The sequence below is a fragment of the Mesoplodon bidens genome (assembly GCF_964165515.1).
Source record: "Mesoplodon bidens genome assembly, chromosome: 14".
NCBI classification, from domain to species: Eukaryota; Metazoa; Chordata; class Mammalia; order Artiodactyla; family Ziphiidae; genus Mesoplodon; species Mesoplodon bidens.
Window position 1 is genome coordinate 67260046 of NC_138170.1, and position 25975 is coordinate 67286020.

Sequence of the window (25975 nt, forward strand, 5' to 3'; positions counted from 1 at the left end):
AGTAAACACCAAGAAAAAGTCACTTAATTTTAATATTTGCCTACATAAATTTTATTGGGAGCATAAGTGCTAACATCCACCAAAATGTATAAGATAGGTGTAGTTGAAATACCTTCTGGATGATTTATAATTTTATCCCCTCTTTACTGCTATCTCCCTTCACTGATTTTGTTGTTCTTCATTCCTTTCTGCATCTCTTATCTTCCAACTGAAATCTTTTCTTCTCCCTGAAGAATTAGTAAAGGTTTGCTGATGATGAACTCTGCTTTTGTTACCTAAAAATGTAATTATTTCACTTAAATTCTTAAAGAATATTTTTGCTAGATACAAATTTTAAATGGTTGTGGTTTTCTTTCATTACATTAAAGATATCATTAAACTGTCTTCTATCTTCCATGTTGCCATAAGAAGTCAACTAACAGTCTAACATTTGCTCTTTTGTTTTCTCTGGCTATTTTTAGATTTTTCTTATTGTCTGGTTTTCTGTAATTTTGCCATGATGTATCTAGAAGTGCTTTTCTTTATATTACCTTCTTAGGATTAACTGGACTTCCTGAATCTAAGCAATTATATTAACTTTTGAATGCTAAATGTATTCAATTATTTTTAAATGTTTTATTGTAAAATATAACAAATATTTAGACAACGTCACAAAACAAAAATGTATAGCTCAATTAATAATCATAAAACTAACACCTGTGAAAGGAATGGAGCACATGTACAAAGCTAGGCTGACCATCACCTTCTATCCCCCAGGCAACAATGTTCATGGATATGATGACCCAAGTGAGGCTAATCAAGACTAACAAGTCTCAATTCTAAGACTTTTGGTCATGATGTCAGATTTGCTCTTCTTCTGGTATTGTGATGTTGACTTAGAGGTATTAGGAGATGCTATGAAGTGTGTGAGAACAATGTCAGCAAAGCAGGAAGCAGAGCAAAGCCCTGATGCCACTGTTTGATCCTAAAACCAGTCATGCTCCAAGCTAGCTTTATCCCTGGTCTTTTCAGTTATGTGGACCAATAAATCCTCTTTTTACTTAAGCCAGTTAGGTGACATTTTCTGGCACTTGAATGCTACCAGGTTCTAATTGATACAATTCATTGTGTGATTTCCCTTCTTGAAGCATTTCTCCATCTGAATTTTGTTATTACCTTTCTTTTTTTACCTTATATCATAATTATCTGCAGCCACATTTTCTCTACTATTGAACTATGAGCATGGAGCACCGGGGCTGACACAGAGGTATTGATAAACATGTACTGAAGAAACCGTAACTACATCAGTCACTCATCTTTGTATTCCTAACACCTAGTACAAAGGCTTAAATATAGTACAGATTCAATACATGCTTGTAGAAGGAATTAACTAACAAATAAGCAGCTGGAAATAGTATTACAATAGAGCAGAGATCAGGACACACAAACGATATCTTAAAATAACCCTTTCCAGAGGCTAGAATGATCCATGTGGTCATGGATTAGAGTTGGAGACATCATTATAAAATCATGTTTCACTTAATATAGACACAAATGCTTAATATATACAAACATTTATAGATATGTGTGTTTCCTTGCTCTGTTAGCTCAGAGGACCCAAAAGGAATGACACCCCAGTAGCAACAAGCACACTTAGCACTCAGATCTTGGTTTCTAATACCTTTCTCCAATAAAATTAAAAGAACTAGGGCTTCTTGGGGAAATGGCTGATTCTAAGACTAGAGCAGGAAAGAGATAAGATGGGCCTCAGCATCTTGTCATGCTATAAAGTAAGAAAGTGATCCAACAAACAAACCTATAATAATGGGGGGATGTTAAAAAGATACAGAAGCCAACTGAATAGCTTCCAGTGGCCAAAGCTGGAACAATTTCAGCAGCAAAATAAATAATGTAGCATTGGATTGTAACCCAAAGTATAAAATAAATAAGTCCATACTGATATAAATAAGTGAGGTGGGAGAACACACAAATCTCCCATGCAGAAGAACTCCAAATAAATTATGTAGATATTCTGCCGTTAAAGAGGTATATCATACCTCCCAATCCTTAAGCGTGGCCTGCACACAGTGACTCCCTTCTAGGGAGGACAGTATGGAACGGAGGAGAAAAGAGTAACTTTACAGTAAAGAACTGACAAACACTCTCTCAAGCCAAGTAATTAAGGTTAATATCAACAGTGATAAGTCATACTGACAGTATGCACCCTAGATATGATGTGATGAAAATGGCACATTACCTCTGAGGTCCTCCTACCAAAAGCCCATAACCGCAGTCTAACCATAAGGAAAATATTAGACAAATCCCAGTTGAGAGACATTCTATAAAATACCTTACCAGTACTCCACAAAACTGTCAAGGTCATCATAAACAAGGAAAGTCTTAGAAACTGTCACAACTACAGGAACCTAAACAGACAAAAGAACTAAATGTAATGTGGTATCTTGGATGGGATCCTAGATAGAAAAAGGACATTAGGAGAAAACAGAGGAAATCTGAATAAAGTGTGGACTTTAGTTAATAACGATGAATCAACATTGGTTCACTAATTGTACAAATGCATCATAGTAATGTAAGATGTTAGTGATAGGCAAAACCATGTGGGGTACACAGGAACTCTCTGTACTATCTTTGCAATTATTCTGTAAATCTAAAGCTAAAAGTTCTAAAACTAAAAGTTCTAAAATTATAAGTTTATTACAAAATAAATAGCCCTTCACTCATAAGGCCCTGCATACCAAAAGCACACAAGGTAAGCTAGCTGTAAGACTAGCCTTTGAAACAAATAGAGAATGGGAAATAATCAATTTAGACATTCTGAGGGAACATAATCAACAATCAAGTACACATTTTTCTTTAAAAATGTAGAATAAAATTTGACTCCTCTGAAAAACTAATGTACACACATGAAGTTCATAACTATTTCCAGAAGTGTACTCACCAACAGGTGGCTAAAAATAAAGGCAACAAAAATTTCTGGAATCCTTAATACCACAGGGGAAAAAATATCTTCAGATCATGAATATCTCACAAAAGCATGTCTTGGTAAACCATATTTTTTTAAAAAGGAAAACAAAGTAAAACAAAACCTAAGACTACAGCACTTTCTTAAAATCACAGCCTAAATCTGTAATGAATAATCTTTTGTATCCTAAACCCCTAACAATTTTGCTTCCATCTACTTCTATAACTATACTTTCTATTCTTTACCTATGCAAACTCTACTCCAAGAAAACTGGTTTGCATAAACAAAACAAAAAGACAACCTACAGACTGGGAGAAAAATTTGCAAATGATGTGACTGACAAGGTATTAATCTCCAAAATATACAAACAGCTCATAAAGCTTAATATCAAAAAAACAACAACAACATCCCAATCGAAAAAGGGCTAGAAGAACTAAATAGACATTTCTCCAAAGAAGACAAACAGATGGCCAACAGGAACATGAAAAGATGCTCAATATCATCAATTATTAGAGAAATGCAAACCAAAACTACAATGTGGTATCACCTCACACCAGTCAGAATGGCCACCATTTAAAAAGTCTACAAATAATAAATGCTGGAGAGGGTATGGAGAAAAAGGAACCCTCCTACACTGTTGGTGGGAATGTAAATTGGTACAGCCATGGTAGAGAACAGTATGGAGGTTTCTTAAAAAACTAAAAATAGAGTTACCATATAATCCCACAATCCCACTCCTGAGCATATAACCAGAGAAAACTCTAATTTGAAAAGATACATGCACCCCAATATTCATTGCAGCACTATTTGCAATAGCCAAGACATGGAAGCAACCTAAGAGTCCATCAACAGATAAATGGGTAAAGAAGATGTGGTAAATACATACAATGGAATACTACTTGGCTATAAAAAAAGAACAAAATAATGCCATTTGCAGCAACATGGATGTGCCTAGAAATTATCATACTAAGTAAGTCAGGCAGAGAAAGAAAATATATGATATCACTTATATGTGGAAGCTAAAAAAGTGATAGAAATGAACTTATTTACAAAACAGAAATAGACTCACAGACAAACTTATGGTAACCAAAAAGGACAGCGCTGTGGGGGAGATAAATTAGGAGTTTGGGATTAACATACACACACTACTATATATAAAGCAGATAAATGACAAGGACCTACTGTATAGCATAGGGAACTATATTGAATATCATACACACACACAACTGAATGATTTTGATGTACATCTGAAACTAACACAACACTGTAAATTAACTGTACTTCAATTTAAAAATGAAAAGAAAAGAAAAGAAAAGAAAACCTGTTTGCTCAATGCTCCCAGCATGCCATACTTGGTTTGTGATACTTCGCAGTAGCTTTGTTTTCCTGACTACAGTGCCATTACCTCTGTCATTTTCTAAATCCTACCGCTGATTAAAGACCCAGCTAAAACTCTTCCTACCTCATAAAGCCTCAGATGACCATAAAGGCGCAATAGTCAACACTTCATCAGAACTCCTGTACCATTAATGTGGTACTTAGCATATTCATTCATTTAAAAACAAAACAAAACAAACCTTAGTAGTGTGTACTTACTAAATGCCTATACCACAAGTAAGTATTAGGGAAATTAAAGATGAGTAAGATATGGTCTCTGGCCACCATCACCCTGATACCAAAACCAGACAAAGATGTCACAAAGAAAGAAAACTACAGGCCAATATCACTGATGAACATAGATGCAAAAATCCTCAACAAGGGGCTTCCCTGGTGGCGCAGTGGTTGAGAGTCCGCCTGCTGATGCAGGGGACACGGGTTCGTGCCCCGGTCCGGGAAGATCCCACATGCCACGGAGCAGCTGGGCCCATGAGCCATGGCCGCTGAGCCTGCGCGTCCGGAGGCTGTGCTCTGCAACGGGAGAGGCCTCAACAGTGAGAGGCTCGCGTACCGCAAAAAAAAAATAAAAAAAAAAAACCTCAACAAAATACACGCAAACAGAATCCAATAGCACATTAAAAGGATCATACACCATGATTAAGTGGGGTTTATCCCAGGAATGCAAGGATTCTTCAATATATGCAAATCAATCAATGTCATAAACCATATTAACAAATTGAAGGAGAAAAACCATATGATTATCTCAATAGATGCAGAAAGAGCTTTCGACAAAATTCAACATCCATTTATGATAAAAACCCTCCAGAAAGTAGGCATAGAGGGAACTTTCCACAACATAATAGTCGTATATGACAAACCCACAACCAACATTGTTCTCAATGGTAAAAAACTGAAACCATTTCCTCTAAGATCAGGAACAAGACAAGGTTGTCCACTCTCACCACCATTATTCAACATAGTTTTGGAAGTTTTAGCCACAGCAATTAGAGAACAAACAGAAATAAAAGGAATCCAAATCGGAAAAGAAGAAGTACAGCTGTCACTGTTTGCAGATGACATGATACTATACATAGAGAATCCTAAAGATGCTACCAGAAAACTACTAGAGCTAATCAATGAATTTGGTAAAGTAGCAGGATACAAAATTAATGCACAGAAATCTCTTGCATTCCTACACACTGATGATGAAAAATCCAAAAGAGAAATTAAGGAAACACTCCCACTTACCATTGCAATGAAAAGAATAAAATACCTAGGAATAAACCTACCAAGGAGACAAAAGACCTGTAGGCAGAAAACTGTAAGACACTGATGAAAGAAATTAAACATGATACAAACAGATGGAGAGACATACCATGTTCTTGGATTGGAAGAATCAACATTGTGAAAATGACTATACTACCCAAAGCAATCTACAGATTCAATGCAATCCCTATCAAACTATCAATGGCATTTTTCATAGTACTAGAACAAAAAATTTTACAATTTGTATGGAAACACAAAAGACCCCAGCCAAAGCAATCTTGAGAAAGAAAAACGGAGCTGGAGGAATCAGGCTCCCAGACTTCAGATGGTACTACAAAGCTATAGTAATCAAGACAGTATGGTACTGGCACAAAAACAGAAATATAGATCAATGGAACAGGATAGAAAGCCCAGAGATAAACCCATACACATATGGTCACTTTATATTTGATAAAGGAGGAAAGAATATACAATGGAGAAAAGACAGCCTCTTCAGTAAGTGGTGCTGGGAAAACTGGACAGCTACATGTAAAAGAATGAAATTAGAACATTCCCTAAGACCACACACACAAAAAAAACTCAAAATGGATTAAAGACCTAAATGTAAGGCCAGACACTATTAAACTCTTAGAGGAAAACATAGGCAAAACACTCTATGACATAAATCACAGCAAAATCATTTTTGACCCATCTCCTACAGAAATGGAAACAAAAACAAAAGTAAACAAATGGGACCTAATGAAACTTAAAAGCTTTTGCACAGCAAAGGAAACCATAAACAAGGAGAAAAGACAACCCTCAGAATGGGAGAAGATATTTGCAAATGAAGCAACTGACAAAGGATTAATCTCCAAAATATACAAGCAGCTCATGCAGCTCAATATCAAAAAGACAAACAACCCAATCCAAAAATGGGCAGAAGACCTAAATAGACATTTCTCCAAAAAAGATATACAGATTGCCAACAAACACATGAAAAGATGCTCAACATCACTAATCATTAGAGAAATGTAAATCAAAACTACAATGAGGTATCACCTCACACCAGTCAGAATGGCCATCATCAAAAAATCTACACACAATAAATGCTGGAAAGGGTGTGGAGAAAAGGGGACCCTCTTGCACTGTTGGTGGGAACGTAAATTGATACAGCCACTATGGAGAACAGTATGGTGGTCCCTTAAAAAACTAAAAATAGAACTACCATATGACCCAGCAATCCCACTACTGGGCGTATATCCTGTGAAAACGATAATTCAAAAAGAGTCATGTACCACAATGTTCATTGCAGCTCTATTTACAATAGACAGGACATGGAAGCAACCTAAGTATCCATCGACAGATGAATGGATAAAGAAGATGTGGCACATATATACAATGGAATATTACTCAGCCATAAAAAGAAACGAAATTGAGTTATTTGTAGTGAGGTGGATGGACCTAGAGTCTGTCATACAGAGTGAAGTAAGTCAGAAAGAGAAAAACAAATACCATATGCTAACACATATATATGGCATCTAAAGAAAAAAAAACGGTTCTGAAGAACCTAGGGGTAGGACAGGAATAAAGACGCAGACGAAGAGAATGGACTTGAGAACACGGGGAGGGGGAAGGATAAGCTGGGAGGAAGTGAGAGAGTGTCATGGACATATATACACTACCAGCTGTAAAATAGCTAGTGGGAAGCAGCCCCATAGCACAGGGAGATCAGCTTGGTGCTTTGTGACCACCTAGAGGGGTGGGATAGGGAGGGTGGGAGGGAGATGCAAGAGGGAGGAGATACGGAGATATATGTGTATGTATAGCTGATTCACTTTGTTATAAAGCAGAAACTAACACACCACTGTCAAGCAATTATACTCCAATAAAGATGTTAAGCACCTCTGCCTGCAAGGTGCTCTCGGAATGGCAGAGGAGACAAAAATATAAACAAACAACTACTGGACAAAATAGTAGTGCTATAGAGGTATATATAATGTGTTATGACAATACACAATATTGTAGCAATATGCTACAATATTTCTCTATTATGTTTAAGTTCTGTTTCTCCAATTAAATCAAAGTCCTCTTGGGCTTCCCTGGTGGCGCAGTGGTTGCGAGTCCGCCTGCTGATGCAGGGGACGCGGGTTTGTGCCCCGGTCCGGGAGGATCCCACGTGCCGCAGAGCGGCTGGGCCCGTGAGCCATGGCCGCTGGGCCTGCACTTCCGGAGCCTGTGCTCCGCAGTGGGAGAGGCCACAGCAGTGAGAGGCCCGCGTGCCCCCCCCCCAAAAAAAAAGTCCCTTTGAAAGGTAGAGTTCTTTATCTCTACTCAATACTGTATACACGTTAGTCAAAAACAACTTGGATGTTGTTTTACTGAAACCTTAATTTCACCTCTATTTTCTTAAGAGAAGTGCGGGTAGAATCCCTGTTCACAGAAATTAGACTTACAATGATGAATTAATATACTTTTTTAAGCAAGTTACTGTAATATTAAGTAATATTATAATCACCAACTATTAGGTATTAAGAATTCACAAATTATTTCCATTTCACTTAAGTGAAGTTCATTGTTTTCGATGAAAAACAAACTTGAAAGTAAAGAAAAAGGACTGGTTTGAGATACACTTTTTATGTTCTTGGGGAGGCACTAACCATCAGGGACAGGGCAAAAGAATAGAAGCTAATTTTAAAAGATTCTTCAGACGAATTCATTATGTCAAAGGAAAAATGCTTATAATAATATGTAAGGTAAAAAAATATATATTGAAAACTGTAAAGGAAATGTACGCGTGTGACAAAGACATAGAAAAATACTGAGAGTAAATCCACTAAAATGTTAATAATACTCATCTCTAAACTGTGGGATTAAGGATCTTTTTCTTGGTACTTATCTGTATTTTATATGTTGTTAACAATAAAAATACAATGTTATAATTTAAAAATCCAACTCTTTGAGAAGAGTGCTGGAGAGGAAAAAAGGTGATAAAGAGAGGATGACAGAGATGACCAACCAAAGACAATGAAAATCTTCAAAACTGATCATCAAATAACTCCTCTGAATAAGCAGTTTTTGAACTGAAATGCTTCACACACACTTCAGTATCTCATTTTCCCAGAAGCGTTTTTACAAATTCAATTGAGTAAATCAAAACTGGCAATATATGCTAAATGTTATATTTGCCATTAGATTTCAAAAAATAACTTGGTTTGCCTTTTTTTCATTTGTCTTATAAGAGTGAACATTCTTTTTGGTATTTATTTTTGTTTAACATCTTTATTGGAGTATAATTGCTTGACAGTGGTGTGTTAGTTTCTGCTTTATAACAAAGTAAATCAGCTATACATATACATATACATATACCCCCATATCTCCTCCCTCTTGCATCTCCCTCCCACCCTCCCTATCCCACCCCTCTAGGTGGTCACAAAGCACCGAGCTCATCTCCCTGTGCTATGGGGCTGCTTCCCACTAGCTATCTATTTTACATTTGGTAGTGTATATAAGTCCATGCCACTCTCTCACTTCGTCCCAGCTTACCCTTCCCCCTCCCCGTGTCCTCAAGTCCATTCTCTATGTCTGTTTCTTTATTCCTGTCCTGCCCCTAGGTTCTTCAGAACCATTTTTTTTAATATTCCATATATATATGTGTTAGCATACGGTATTTGTTTTTCTCTTTCTGACTTACTTCAAGAGTGAACATTTTAAATGTACCTTGTTTGTACTTACAAGATGTTCTGTTTTTCTACAACTGTGCTTTTAAAAGCCTTGTTTGTAACACATGCCTTCAAAATTATATGTGTGTATGCATATGTGTATACATTAATACTCATCTTAATCGACAGTTGGTTATGGTAGCAACACCTTCGAAAAAACAGATGAACTCATAAATCATCATTCCTAGACCAGGGGCCTTCCACTGTCTCCCCTAAGGAGGTACATTTTACAAAGAATAAAAATATCAGCATATTTCCTACCTCATAAAATGTTTCCATGGCTAATAAGTAAAAATAGATAATGGTGGAAATACAGAGTTTTTAACTCATCAGCACATAAACCAGGTTTGCATCGAAATTTCTCGTAATTTTCTCATATTCACTTGGATCATACGTTGATGCATCCTTTGAATCCAAGCTGCATTCAGATCAAGAGAACCAGAGATGCCATCTCTAAATAACGTTTACCCTTATTTCTTTCCACCTTAGGAAAATCTATTGGAACTTAAAATCTAGGTTTTCATGAGAAAGGAAGAAGTACACTGTTTTTTGGCATTTTAATAATTTTTATTAATGTTATTGAAATTTTATTAACATTAAGTATTTTTATTATTAATAATGATTTTTTTTAATCCTGTTTTCTTGCCAACATAGGAAGTGGTATTTATGGTCCACTAAGGTTTTGTACTTTTGCTTTGTTTGTTTTGTTTTGTTTTTTAATTGGAGTATAGTTGCTTTATAATATTGTGTTAGTTTATACTGTACAGCAAAGTGAATCAGCTATAGGTATACATATACCCCCTCTTTTTTGGATTTCCTTCTCATTTAGGTAACCACAGAGCACTGAGTAGAGCTCCCTGTGCTATACAGTAGGTTCTCATTAGTTATCTATTTTATACATAGTATCAATAGTGTATCTATGTCAGTAAGGGGCAAAACTATATGTAGGATAACTGACTTATGCTTCCAGATAGGATGCAGTGGCTTTGTATAAACCAGCAGTCTCAGTAAGAACAACCAGAAAGCCAGATAGTTGAAGGTATTCGACGTCTGCTGAAGCAATGAGAACTGGAGGGGCTGAGAATTCAGAAAGGAGAGAGCATCAGGGACAGGTATCCCTGGGACATTTGCAAATTCTGGGCACAGGAAGGAGGCTGAGAAACCAGGCTTTGCACAGCACAAAGTTGCTGTTGGACTCAGAAAAAAAACATCAGAACAGAGTCTTGAGAGACCTCAAAAAACATGCAGCCAGTTCCCCTCAAGACATCTGATAAATTCTGGGGCAGCCCAAGGGCAAGAAGCTGAAAATTAAGCAACCACTTCTGAAAAGCAGAGCAGAGTTACCAGCAGGCTTAACAAGACAATATTTAGAATATGAGATCTCTCAGGGCAAAGATCCATGCTGTGCGGGTGTTCAAATAATTTGATAAATAACATGGTGTCTATTTTAAAATATTTTATTGGCCAAAGCACTTAAAAGGGTCTAAGAACAGTGGCCACTCCAGACTCTTGGTTAAAAACCCTGAAGAGCTCTACTTCAGGAACAGTAGTAAAGCAGAGGTAGACCCACCCTTACCAAAGCCATAAACCAGCCTCAACCCAGCAGAGTCCCTGTCTGGATTAAGGTGACTGGTCAACGTGTATCTGCCTATGAGAGGGGACAAGGAACTTTCTCTCTAGAAGAAAAGAGCATCACCTGGAGCCTCTATTGTTTTTGAACTGGAATGTCTGACATCCACTCAAAACAACTAGAAACACCAAATACAGAATCATATCATTGATAAAGAAAAAAAGCAGGCAAAACAAATAGACTCAAGAATATTCCAGATATTGGAATCGGTTCATAAGGACTTGAAAATAAATACAATTAGTATGTACAAGAAAATGGAGAAAACTATAGATGAAAAGATAAATTCACTAAAGAACTTATAGAAAAGAGCCAAATGGAATTGTAGAATTGAAGGATATATTACCTAAAATTAAGAGCTCATTAGATGGGTTTAATAGCAAATTAGACACAGCAGAAAAAATAAACTGGAAGGTAAGTTTGGTGTTACACAGTTGTGCTGGTTATTCCCTTATTGCCTCTCATCTCCCAAATCTACTCTTCTTTGTCCTGCTTATGAAACTGGAACTGGGCCCTGTAAACATGTTTCCTCTGTCAGCTGGTGCAATGTTTAGCTTGTCAACAGAAAGTGATGGAGGGACGGTGCAAGGCATGACAGAAAGGGAACTTCTTACCCTGGCTCTAGTGCACTTTTTAGAGTTGCACCTATGGTGCAGCTGCTAGAGGTACACAGGAGACCCAGCAGGGCTCACCCTCCAGCCCGTTAACTGGCACCTAGCCCAGTTCTACTTGCCAGCCTTGGCCTACCAGCACCCCCATGTGAGGGTCTCCATCATCCAGGGGGCTGTAGCTACACCCTCTCCAACAAGGAGGTCAGAGTCTCAGCCTTGGGGGGTTGCAGGGAGCCATGAGAAAAGGGTCTTCCCAGTTTGCTCCTTTTGGGGTATTCTTCCTCTACCCTCCTCAAATTACTGATATGGTTTCTGTCTCCTGACTGACAAAATGGTCAAATTTCTTTTTTTTTTTTTTTTTTTTTTGCGGTATGCGGGCCTCTCACCGTTGTGGCCCCTCCCGTTGCGGAGCACAGGCTCAGTGGCCATGGCTCACGGGCCCAGCCGCCCCGCGGCATGTGGGATCCTCCCGGATCGGGGCATGAACCTGTGTCCCCTGCATCGGCAGGCGGACTCTCAACCACTGCGCCACCAAGGAAGCCCAGTCAAGTTTCATTTTAAGTGTACCCTGTTTGTACTTTCAAGATGTTCTGTTTTTCTACAACTGTATTTTTAAAGACTTATTTATAACACATACCATCAAAATTATGTGTGTATGCATATGTGTGTATATTAACAGTCCTCTCCTTAACCCTCTACACAACGCGAGCCAGTGAGCCCGCCCTTCAGTATACACCCATCAGAAATGCATACATATGTCCACTGAGACATGCAGAATATTCATAATAGCACTATTCACAACAGCAAAAAAAAATGTAAATAATCCAAACGTTGATCAACACTAGAATGGATAAATGAACCGTGATACGCTCACACAGTGAAACACTATGAGCAATGAGCACGCAACAACAACAACTACTACACGGGTAAAGCTCCCAAATAAATGTTGAGTGAAAGAAGTCAGGCACACAAGTACATGCTGTCTGATTCCATTTGCGGAAAGATCAAAAAGAGGCAAATTAATAACGGTGAGAAAGTCAGCACAGTGTTTACTCTTGGGCAAGGTGGTCACAGTGATGGGAGAGGGCATGAGTGGGGCTTCTGGAAGCTGGATATGTTCTGTTTCTTGATCTGGGTGCCGATTACATAATGTCTTTACTTTCTGGAAATTGGCCATGCTAGGTAGTTACGATTTGTACACTCTTCTGTAGGCAGGTTATTCTTCAATAAGTTACATAAAATGTGTATTATTTATAAACAACCAAATAATATGTTTCTAAGTCCTTGACACTTACTATCCATGGATCTGATAAACTGCTCCTCCTACATGTCCCCCAGCACCCTGTGCACATACCTCTATTTCCTGCTTATATCACCCGAGGCTGCAATTCTGTTCACTTATTTGTCTTGAGCATTATGTCCAGCTGGAGGGGTGAAGGATGAGTCTTTTACAGGCCTCAATTGAGGCATTAAACAGATATTTGAAAAATGCAGAGCGTTCTATCTTATAATATGTTAATGGCCATGGCAATGGACGTGTCGAGGAGCAGGGGCACCACACATCTGGATGGCATTTTTGAATAGTGGGCCATGCAGTCTATCTCAGCTTAGTGCGTTCTTCACATATATTTCAAATATCTTTTATGTACACAGGATATGGACACTATTTTCCATGGACACATTCAAAAGATGTCTTTCTTCAGGTAGCACAGAGACGAGCAGGGAAGGAGAAGCAACAAGGTGTGAGCACACTACTCTTTCTACACTTACATTCCACAAGCAGAACAGAGTCAGTGAAATAATTACACAACCAGTGGGTAGTACCTGCAGTAGCATTAGGTTCCCTACCCTGAAGATGCTTGTCGCAAACAAAAAACCGTCATCACCTTCTTCAAACTAGGAAGTCAGATATCAGTGGTTTCTAACCATGCTATAATTGCAACATGTTCTTCTCATTTAAATATATGATCCACCCTTCCTCCTTTATGCAATTTTATTTTAAATTAAAGTGAATTATCACTATTACTTTGGGGGGAAAGAATTCCACAATACCCTCTAAGGCAGCTGAACACACCACACGGTGTTGCAAAAGCGAGGCTGAAAAATCACAGCTTCGGAGTTTCTGTTAACTGATTTTTATCCCACAAATTTCTCAAAAATTGAATCTCTTTCTTCTAGTTTGAAATTTTTATTTAAAACATTTTCTAGTCTTGGAAACCAACAAGTCCCTTAAGGATGCAGAACCTTAAAGGCAAACTGTTCATCTAACAGATACACACTGCACACCTCTATGCACCAGGTACCCTTCTAGACACTAGGATACAGCAGTGAAGAAAACAAATTCCATTCTCTCAAGAAGCTTCCAATCCAGTGAATAAACAAAGGTGATCATGTATCCCAGTTTGCCTGGGACTGTCCCGTCTTAGCAGTGAACATACTAAATCCCAGAAAATCCCTCACTCCGGGACAAACAGGGCAGTTGGTCACCTTAGCAGAAACAGATACCTAATAAATAAGCAGCCCCAAATTTATCAAATGGTGATAAAGTGCAGTGAAGAAAATAAAGCAGGATAATGATGAGAAAGTAATGGGGAGAGCGTTACTACTATTTTGTATAGTGATGTCAGGGCAGGCCTCTCTTATGTAATGACATTTGAAGATAGGAGGAGAGCAAGCCATTCAGATAACTGGGAGAAGAAAGTTCCAGGCAGAAGGGAATGAAACTGGTAAATAGCAAATAAAAAGTTTCTAAGGAGGTCCTCAGACTTTTGGAGGAATAGCAAGGAGGCCTGTATGGCTGGAAAAGAGTGAGCACGGAATAGAATGGAAGGAGAAGCAATTATAACTGCTAGAACAGACCCATCACTTACAGTTCAGCACAAGTTCCAACTTCTTTCTGATGATTTTAATCCTGCAGTTCCAACCCATGATAATTTTCCCTTTTTCATTTTAATGGAGCCTCTGTCTTAATTTAGTGATCATCCTCTCTTCTCATATTATATAATATATGTGAAAACACTATGTAATTATCCCACAGCACTTCTTGGTATCAAGTATTCCAGCACTGAAGTATATACCACCTATGGCCATTTGTTTTCATGTATCTATGTCTCCCTAAAATTTAGCCTCCTTGAGGTCAAATTCCATATAACACAGTGTTGGACACACAGTGTGTAATCAATAAGATAGGATTTTCCTCAATTTGTCTTTTGTTGATTTTTATGCTTTTTCATTAGTAAAGGAGGGCATCAATAAGTCAGCCTCGTAGTTACAATATGACAGATGAAACAGTATGGCAAACACATAAGACAGAACAGAGGGAAGCAAAGCCAGTGACAAGTTAACTTATGTGGCAGGGACAGCTCTTTCATCAGCATATGCTTCGGACTTGAGGCTCAAAGCAAAAGTGCAAACAGCAAAAAGCTCTACAAGTAACCTCTCCAACCAAGAATCAACTCTTCTTAAGTGTCCCTGAAAAATACTTCTAAGCACAGATTAACTGGATGATTATCATGTTATTGTTGTATTAAAAACTTTCCACCACCAGCCCCAAACCAAATTAACTGCTCCCTCTGCCATGTACTATGTTGTATTCACATGATTTCCTCATATTGTCTATTAAATAAAGTAGTGTGCTAACCCTGCTAACCAGAGAACACATCTAGAGTATAGTTCAGGCTTTTTTTTTTTTAATTGAAGTACGGTGATTTACAAGTTGTGTTAATTTCTGCTGTATAGTGAAGTGACTCAGTTATACATATATAATATATTCTTTTCAATATTCTTTTTCATTATGATTTATCACAGGATATTGAGTACAGTTCTTTGTGTTATACAGTAGGATGTTGTTGTTTTTCCATCCTATATATAATAGTTTGCATCTGCTAATCCCAAATTCCTAATCCAAATTCCCTTCCCCCCATACTCTCCTTGGCAACCACAAGTCTGTTCTCTATGTCTATGAGTCTGTTTCTGTTTCATAGATATGTTCATTTGTGCCATAGTTTAGACTCCACATGTAAGTGATATAATATTGTATTTGTCTTTCTCTTTCTGACTTACTTTACTTAGTATGATAATCTCTAGGTCCATCCATGTTGCTGCAAATGACATTATTTCATTCTTTTTAATGCCTGAGCAATATTCCTATATATATATTCCACATCTTCTTTATCCATTCATCTGTTGACTGATATTTAGGTTGTTTCCATGTCTTGGTTATTGTAAATAGTGCTGCTATGAACACAGAGGTACATGTATCTTTTCAAATTATAGTTTTGTCTGGATATGTGCCCAGGAATGGGATTGCTGGTTCATATGGCATAGAGTTCAGGCTTTATCTCCATTGCTTAGGCCTTAGGTCATAACTTTCAATTAATACTACCTTACATGGTTTGGTGAATAAATTATTAGCATATATAATGTAGAGCAATGAGGCAAATTTTTAAGAAATCTACTACAATTTATGAATGTTGATCTTAAGAGAAGCTCCCAGACATACTGTAAGCTAATTGCAATGCTGCTTCCATTTCTATCTTATGAAATGCTTTAAGTTGAGTTTAAGAGATCAAAGGAAAAGCAATATTGGTATTTTATGACCACATCTCAATATCAAAATATGTAATCACCCAGCTTGCACAATAAGCTGATTTACATCAAAAAAGTAGAAAAAGATGAAGAACATAAGTCTGTAAAGAGATTTCTGCTCAATAGAAAAAAAAACTTTATGTTAAAAGTTAGAGCTGTAAGGTTGCTGCATACAAGATCAACATACAAAAATCAATTGTTTCTGTATAGTATCAATGTGAAACTGAAAATGAAATTAAAAACAAGTTTATTTACAAAAAGAATAAAGTTCATAGGAATAAATTTAACAAAACAAGTGTAAAACCTGTACTCTGAAAATTACAAAAATTATTAAAAGATATTAATAAAAGACTTAAAAATGTTAAGGCATTTCATGTGCCTGGATTAGAAGACAATGTTGTTAAAATGGAAATAATCTCTAGCTGGCTATACAGATTAAATGCAATCTCTTCCAAAATCCCAGCTGGATTCCTTGCAGAAATTGACAAGCTGATCCTAAAATTAATATGGAAATGAGAGCAACCCACTAGTCAAAGCAATCTTGGAAAAGAAGAACAAAATTCAAAAACTCATACTTCCCAATTTCAAAACTTTTTACAAAGTTACAGAAAGCAAGACAGTGTGGTACGGGTGTACAAATTGAGAGTTCAGAAACAAACCCACACATTTATAATCAACTGAGTTTCAGAATGCCAAGAATGCCAAAACAATTCAATAAGGAAAAAATAGTCTTTCCAATAAACTGTGCTTGGGGCATCTGGATCTCCACTTGTAAAACAATACAACAAGGCCCCTACCTCACAGTAAGAGCAAAAATTATTAAACTTGGACTAGGCAACGGTTTCTTAGATATGAAACCAGAAGCACAAACAACAAAAGAAAAAAGACAAGTTGGACTTCCTAAAAATTAAAAATTTTTGCTCTTCAAACAATACTATCTACAAAGTGAAAAAATAATCCACAGAATGGGAGAAAGTTTTGTAAGTCATATATCTTGATAAAGAACTTGTACCCAGAATATATAAAGAAGACTTACACCTCAATAATAAAAAGACAAATAGGGGCTCCCCTGGTGGCTCAGTGGTTGAGAATCTGCCTGCTAATGCAGGGGACATGGGTTCGAGCCCTGGTCTGGGAGGATCCCACATGCCGCAGAGGAACTAGGCCCGTGAGCCACAACTACTGAGCCTGCACGTCTGGAGCCTGTGCTCTGAAACAAGAGAGGCCGCGATAGTGAGAGGCCCGCACACCGCGATGAAGAGTGGCCCCCGCTTGCCACAACTAGAGAAAGCCCTCGCACAGAAACGAAGACCCAACACAGCAAAAATAAATAAATAAAATTACTAAAAAGACAAATAACCCAATTTAAAAATGGGCAAAGGATTTGAATAGACATTTTTACAAAGAAGATAAATAAATGGCCAATTAACACAGAAAAAGATGAAAAACATCATTAGCCATCAGGGAAATGCAAACCAAAAACCACAATGAGATAACCACTTTACACCCACTAGGATGGGTCTAATCATAAAGATAGATAACAATAAGTGTTAGTGAGAATGTGAAGAAACTGTAACACTTATACACCACTGATGGGGATGTAAAATGGTACAGACACTTTAGAAAACAGTCAGAGAGTTCCTCAAAAAGTTAAACATGGTGTTACCATTTGACCCTGTAATTCCACTCCTATATATCCAAAAGGACTAAAAATATGTCCACACAACAGCAGTATTTATAACAGCCAAAATGTGTAAACAGCCCAAATGTTCATCAACTGACAAAAGTACAAATAAAATGTGGTACATGTATACAATAGAATATTACTTGGCAATAAAAAATGATGTAGTGATACATGTTACACTGAAAACAGTATGCTAAGTGAAAGAAGTCAGTCACAAAGTACCATATATTATATGATTCCATTTATATGAAATATCCAGAATAGGCAAATCCACAGACAGAAATATACATTAGTTATTGCTGAGAGTGAACACAGGTGGGGGTGGGGAGGATAGGGAAGTGACTGCTAATGGGTTTGGAATTTCTTTTAGAGGTGATGACAATGTTCTAAATTTAACTGTGGTGATAGTTGCACAACTAAAAAACCCCTGAAATTAATCAAAACAGTATGGTACTGGCACAAAAACAGAAATATAGATCAATGGAACAGGATAGAAAGCCCAGAGATAAACCCATACACATATGGTCACTTTATATTTGATAAAGGAGGAAAGAATATACAATGGAGAAAAGACAGCCTCTTCAGTAAGTGGTGCTGGGAAAACTGGACAGCTACATGTAAAAGAATGAAATTAGAACATTCCCTAAGACCACACACACAAAAAAAACTCAAAATGGATTAAAGACCTAAATGTAAGGCCAGACACTATTAAACTCTTAGAGGAAAACATAGGCAAAACACTCTATGACATAAATCACAGCAAAATCATTTTTGACCCATCTCCTACAGAAATGGAAATAAAAACAAAAATAAACAAATGGGACCTAATGAAACTTAAAAGCTTTTGCACAGCAAAGGAAACCATAAACAAGGAGAAAAGACAACCCTCAGAATGGGAGAAAATATTTGCAAATGAAGCAACTGACAAAGGATTAATCTCCAAAATATACAAGCAGCTCATGCAGCTCAATATCAAAAAAACAAACAACCCAATCCAAAAATGGGCAGAAGACCTAAATAGACATTTCTCCAAAAAAGATATACAGATTGCCAACAAACACATGAAAAGATGCTCAACATCACTAATCATTAGAGAAATGTAAATCAAAACTACAATGAGGTATCACCTCACACCAGTCAGAATGGCCATCATCAAAAAATCTACACACAATAAATGCTGGAGAGGGTGTGGAGAAAAGGGAACCTTCTTGCACTGTTGGTGGGAATGGAAATTGATACAGCCACTATGGAGAACAGTACGGAGGTCACTTAAAAAACTAAAAATAGAACTACCATATGACCCAGCAATCCCACTACTGGGCCTATACCCTGAGAAAACGATAATTCAAAAAGAGTCATGTACCACAATGTTCATTGCAGCCCTATTTACAATAGCCAGGACATGGAAGCAACCTAAGTGTTCATCAACAGATGAATGGATAAAGAAGATGTGGCACATACATACAATGGAATGTTACTCAGCCATAAAAAGAAACGAACTTGAGTTAATTGTAGTGAGGTAGATGGACCTAGAGTCTGTCATACAGAGTGAAGTAAGTCAGAAAGAGAAGAACAAACACCGTATGCTAACACATATATATGGAATCTAGGAAAAAAAATGGTTCTGAAGAACCCAGGGGCAGGACAGGAATAAAGACGCAGACGTAGAGAATGGACTTGAGGACACGGGGAGGGGGAATGGTAAGCTGGGACGAAGTGAGAGAGTGACATGGACATATATACACTACCAAATGTAAAATAGATAGCTAGTGGGAAGCAGCCCCATAGCACAGGGAGATCAGCTCGGTGCTTTGTGACCGACTGGAGGGGTGGGATGGGGAGGGTGGGAGGGAGACACAAGAGGGAGGAGATACGGGGATATATGTATGTGTATAGCTGATTCACTTTGTTATAAAGCAGAAACTAACACACCGTTGTAAAGCAATTATACTCCAATAAAGATATTTTTTAAAAACCCACTGAATTATATACTTTAAATAGGTGAACTGTATGGCATATAAATTATGTCTCAATAAAGAAGTTATTTTTAAAAAATCAGAGCTATTCCCAAAATGGAAAATGATACCTCACTGGAAATAATGTCAAGCAAAGGCAAATGGCCTTCTGTTGGAGATATTACTGTAAGAGATGGATTCAATTAGTGGTTCCCAATAGCAGTTCACAGACTAACACATAAAAATCACCCAGGGAACTAAATGACTCTGTGGCTCCCTAAAGCATCTATCTAATTCAGTATGTCCAGTGAGGTTCAAAAATTTGTATTTTTAACAGGCTTCCTAAATTATTCTAGCATATCGCCAGAAGTGGGACCAACTGTACCATTATGATCCTAACAGTAATTTTATGATTCCCTGATATCTATGAGATACCTATCTCTAGATCTGGTATCTATCTAGTACTTTCCATTCAGCTGAGAATCTCGAAGTCCATAATGAAATTCACCTTCCTGAATGAAGAGTCTGTGTTTAGAAAAAAGTGGCTTCATCAGATGGATTAGGGCACCTCATATATTTTTATTAACCTTATGTGTATCCTTTAAGCTACTTCAAACCGTTTTTTGCAAAGATACAGGGCACCCTCCAGAGCTGTGTAGATCTCACCCAGCTAGTGCAGGGTGTATCCTGGTTGCTTCTCTAGACTTGTCCAGCTGACAGGTCCATAAAGAAGCACTGGGTAACCTGCCTGAGGCCTTAGATAAACTATAGCTAAAGAGAGGTGATCCCCTAGATTTGTAATCTTTCTTTTAGATATAGTGCTTTATTTTTTTGGCTGTTCTTTTTCAGCTAATTTCTCAAAAACATTTATGATAACTTCACTCAAAACTAAACATCAGGGGACTTCCCTGGTGGCACAGTGGTTAAGATTCTGCGCTCCCAATGCAGGGGGCCCAGGTTCAATCCCCGGTCAGGGAACTAGATCCTGCATGCCGCAACTAAGAGCTCACATGCCACAGCTAGGGAGCCTGTGTGCAGCAACTAAGGGGTCAGCGAGCCACAACTAAGAAGCCCACAAGCTGCAAGTGGGGAGCCCACCTGCTGCAACTAAGACCTGGAGCAATCAAATAAATAAATAAATAAAAATAAAATAAAATATACAACATTAAATAAATAAATAAATAATTAAAAGGTTACACTTCTAAAAAAAAAGAAAAAAAAACCTAAACATCAGAAGAGTGAAGTTATAATATCAACTCCAACACAACAATATGGTCAATTTCCCAGATGAATGGATAAAGAAGATGTGACACATATATACAATGGAATATTACTCCACCATAAAAAGAAACGAAATTGAATTATTTGTAATGAGGTGGATGGACCTAAAGACTGTCATACAGAGTGAAGTAAGTCAGAAAGAGAAAAACAAATACCATATGCTAACACGTGTATATGGAATCTTAAAAAAAAATGGTTCTGAAGAACCTAGGGGCAGGACAGGTATAAAGACACAGATGTAGAGAATGGACTTGAGGACATGGGGAGGGGGAAGGGTAAGCTGGGACGAAGTGAGAGAGTGGCATGAACATATATACACTACCAAATGTAAAACAGATAGCTAGTGGGAAGCAGCCCCATAGCACAGGGAGATCACCTCGGTGCTTTGTGTCCACCTAGAGGGGTGGGATAGGGAGGGTAGGAGGGAGACGCAAGAGGGAGGAGATATGGGGATATATGTATACGTATAGCTGATTCACTTTGTCACACAGCAGAAACTAACACACCATTGTAAAGCAATTATACTCCAATAAAGATGTTTAAAAAATAAAATAAAATAAATCTAGGTCGATTTCCTGAATATTAAAACAGAAAAGTGGAATAAGATAAAACTTAAGGTCCTTTCTAGCTTTTAAAGTCTATACTCTCACCAAAATAAATAGATAGATAGACAGATAGATAGAAAGATAACGTCTATACTCACAGTCCTTGCCAATATTGAAGATGTGCTTTGTAAATTTTACAGGCAATTCGCAAAAGAGAAATTGTAAACATGTATTTCTTATCCTTTTCGTCATAGTGTTCCCTCTTGCATCATCCTAGCTCAAAGCCCCTTCCCCCCCACAGATTTTTACAACAGTCCTCAATCTCTCTTAATCCATTATACTGACCACACTGCTGTTAGATAATTCTCCAAGTATCATTTCCTTCAGTGGCTCTTAATCTAGCATTCAGTGCATTCCACAATCTTACCAATCTTATCCCAAGTTATCTTTCTAAACTTTTCTAGCCCTTCCTTATATTAACTTACTCTTCAGCACACCTGTCAAGTACCTTCTTCTACAATATATTATACATATCATTTGTTTATGTCATTCCCCTTACTCGAAATACTCTCTGCCACACTCCTCACTTTTGTTCCATTCTTCAAGTATTATTATAAGTTTCACCTCCACAACAAAGCCTTTTCTGACAAGCTTTTTTAAACTTCTGGAGCTCTTCACCTGTAATATATCTTTGACATTTAGCATATGCTACCTTCCACTGGGCGGATTTAATACAGGACAGATCTGTAGGGGTACGTCTGCCTTATTTTCTCCAGGTAAGGCCTTCAGCTTCAATATGGGGTGACTTTGTAACACAAAGCATCTAAAGGGACCATACTTAAACTACAATTTTTTTAAAAAATCAACTAAGGTAACAGTTTATGTGTAATTATTAGATATTTTGCAACAAACCCATCCTACTCTTGCCAACTGTATTTTTACAGCTGTGTTCCAAAATTTAAGATAATTCTTTAGGTTTGGGTTAGTACTTCCTGTTTAATACTTCCCTTTTAAAAAAGGGAGGGGGGACAAGATTTCAAAGCAAGTCCTCAAACTTTTAATGACAAAACTTCAATGAGAGAAAAAAAAATTTCCATAAAACAACACTAAGAACATAGTTTTTGAACAATAATAGAACCTCTTATGGTATAGGCATCATAGCAAAATCAAACTTAAGAAGGGAAAGAGAGAGACATTTTGTCTGGTCAGACCTTTTAAACAAAATGGCACATGCTTTTCTCCACTAGCCATGAAAAAAACACTTTTTATACAAACCACATGTGCTCTGACAAGTACTACCACCCTTTTCTCTGCTTTAAATCCAGAAACATTTTACTTCAACTACAAAGTTTTTGGTCTTGCTTAATAAAGAACACTTAATCTGGTCTTTACCCTTCTGATAATAATACTGAGAAAATGCAGATATAAGCCCAAATTTGCCACTTTCACTTCTATACAAAAAAAGGCCTCCTGAAGAGCCAAGAAACACTCCCCTAACAAGCCCCGTGATGAAGTGTTAGTAAACATTAGAAAACTGATTGCAGGCATGAAATATTAAGTTAAAACAAAGAAAATGTTTTCAACATGTCTCCTTCAGCTGAAGTAAATATATTTTAACCAATATGCTAGAGGTTTTCATTAATTCAAAATAGTCTGAAAATAAAACTGCAATGAAAAAAAATCTCTTATTATACTATTTTGGCACATAACGAGTTACACTTATTTCACAGGACAGAGAAAAAAGGGGTGGAAAAAATCCATATGTTCAGCAAATGTATCTGTTAAAGAATTGTCAAAAGCTAACTTTATTCTCCTTTCAGCAAACAGAGATCATCCAAACAGGCCTGCAGTACTCACATGCAGAGCAGAGGGGTCTGGCAGGAACTCAGCATCTTCTCCAAAGATAAAGTCGGGAGGCAGCTCTGGGTACTGGGCATTGAAAATGATATCCCCTGAAATAAAAGAAAATGTCAGGCCCTTCTTATTTCCTTGCAAATGTATGAATGATCTGAGGAGTGCATCAGAAAAACTTCTAAAAGAAGTTTATATTAGTTTAACAAAAATACTGAAAAGCACCTTCAGAAACAAAAGAACTGATATCTTCTTTTAAATTAACATCCACAGCATGCAGTCAGAAAGTGTTACCTCCTAATACACTATACATATAAATACCCATGTAGAAAAGTAGAAGCAACGACATCCAAAGTACATGCAGATTTTGTTAATAGGAAACATTACTGTCCAATCACTGCCTGCTAATTAATAAGCCTTTATCAAGGACTGATTTTCTAAAGATAAAGTCCTTGCCTTGAAGAAATTAAACACACAAACCTTTGGTATAATGGAAAGAACATTTGGCTTGGAGTCCAAAAAGTCAGATTTAAAACCACAGGATCTCCTAATTTTTTATTAGTTCAAGTCATCTTGGGCAAGTTTTAACTTCTTTCCAGTTCAGTTTCCTCATCAGTAAAAAGGGGATATAATAGTACTGACATCACAGATTTGTTGTGAGGGTAAAAAGAGACAGCATGTCTAGCTAGGTGTCTGGCATATGGTAAGCACTCAACAAGTCATACAGGAGTACTAATATTGTTAGTAATAGTGTTATTACTATTGAAAGTATTATATTGAAGCATAAGATAAATTACAAAAGCTCCTTGGCAAATTTGTACTATAAGTTCTTCTACCTCTCTGTTCCTCTCCTTTCTCCTTCTTTAGCTTCCTTTTTTTCCCCTCTGCTCACCCCAAGAATCAGCCCTCATCATTCCACTAACACCAACGAGCAGATTAGTATACCCACGATCTAACACACACACTGGGTTGTAGTGTATAAGAGTGTGTATACTTGTATACATGCACACAACCTCTGTACCCATGCACACACATAGTGTTGTATCAGTCCAGTCATTTTTACTGCTCAAACAATAATATCTTCATAGTGACATCTAAATTCAAACATTCATAATTCAGTTTTCATTTGAGCCTTTCTAACCCTGTGTACTATGTATTTCAACTTCAAAGTCAACAAGTCTAAAAACATGCTCATGACTATCCCTTTTCTCACTCCTTTCTTCCCCTAACTGACTTCCCCATTTCTAGGGATGGCCCTGCTACTCCTTAATCACCCATGCTGAAACTTTAATGTCATCTTTGAACTGACCCACACCCTTTATACTCTTAGAAAACAAGTCATCTCAGTTTTTTCCCCAAAATGTTTCTCATGTGCATATTTCCTACTGCTAACAGCTCAACCCAGGCCCAGATGACTTAGTCCGTACAGTTATGCATCCAAAGAACAAAAATTTGAACTCTCCTCTAGGCACTATGCTGGGCATGAAAGATCAAACAAAAAACTCTGTTTTTAAGGACTCAACAGACTAGAAGAATTATTACCATACCCTCTTAAATGGTCTCCCAATACATCCAGCCCATAATACATACTATCATGAAGTAAATCTTAAAGTACTGCTTTGCCCCAAAACATCCTAGCTCAAAAACTTTCAATGGTTCTCTAATGTCAAATGGAGTAAGAGCAAACTTCTCAAACTGGCATTTAAGGCCTTGTTTGTCCACCCTTTTCTCTATCTACAAGCCAATACCAGTATTCTATTCCAATCAACATGATCCACTCACTGACCTCCAAACTATGACACCTAGTTGAAATGCTCTTTCCCCTTGCTCAGTTCTTACTCATCCTGTATGAGCCCTCTTAATTACCTTCTCTTGCATGAAGCCTTCCCTAATAAATCCAGTACACACTGATCATCGTTACTTCTGAAATTCAACAATACTGATTGGTTACATCGTTCAGTGAGTATTTAACTGTAGTCTTATATTGGTTTCGTAGCTCCATTAATTTTAAAAATTCATAATAAACACATGGTACATGTGAGGCACTATGATACATACCATGTCAGTACAAAGATGGTTATCCTCAAGGAGCTTACATTTAGTGAGGGGGACAGAACATATACACTGCAGCACAAATACACAGCAGTACAAAGTAAGTACATATACTTGATCTTCCTAAATATCTTGTAAGCATTCAGAGAATAAATATGCTCTTATACTTATTTCATGTCTTCTCCGACAGGGCAAAGTACAACAGATACAGAATATATTCAAGAAATGCTCAACATATGAAAGAAATTCTGTTCTCTGAATTGGTAAAGAATAGGGCTTCCCTGGTGGTGCAGTGGTTAAGAATCTGCTTGCCAATGCAGGGGACACAGGTTCAAGTTCTGGTCCAGGAAGATCCCACATGCTGCAGAGCAACTAAGCCTGTGTGCCACAACTACTGAGCCTGCGTTCTAGAGCCCGCGAGCCACAACTACTGAGCCTGCGTGTCACAACTACTGAAGCCCGTGAGCCTACAGCCCATG

At 37.5% G+C, this 25975-nt stretch overlaps 1 protein-coding gene across 2 annotated transcripts in view; it reads right to left on the reverse strand.

Annotated features, from left to right (window-relative positions):
• Positions 1-25975, reverse strand: part of BABAM2 (BRISC and BRCA1 A complex member 2) — a 437376-nt gene that overhangs the window by 333288 nt on the left and 78113 nt on the right. For both annotated transcript variants that reach the window (XM_081253809.1, XM_081253808.1), the window contains exon 4: positions 23451-23545. In XM_081253809.1, the coding sequence (XP_081109935.1) occupies positions 23451-23545 (95 nt within the window). The remainder of the gene's footprint in view (positions 1-23450; positions 23546-25975) is intronic.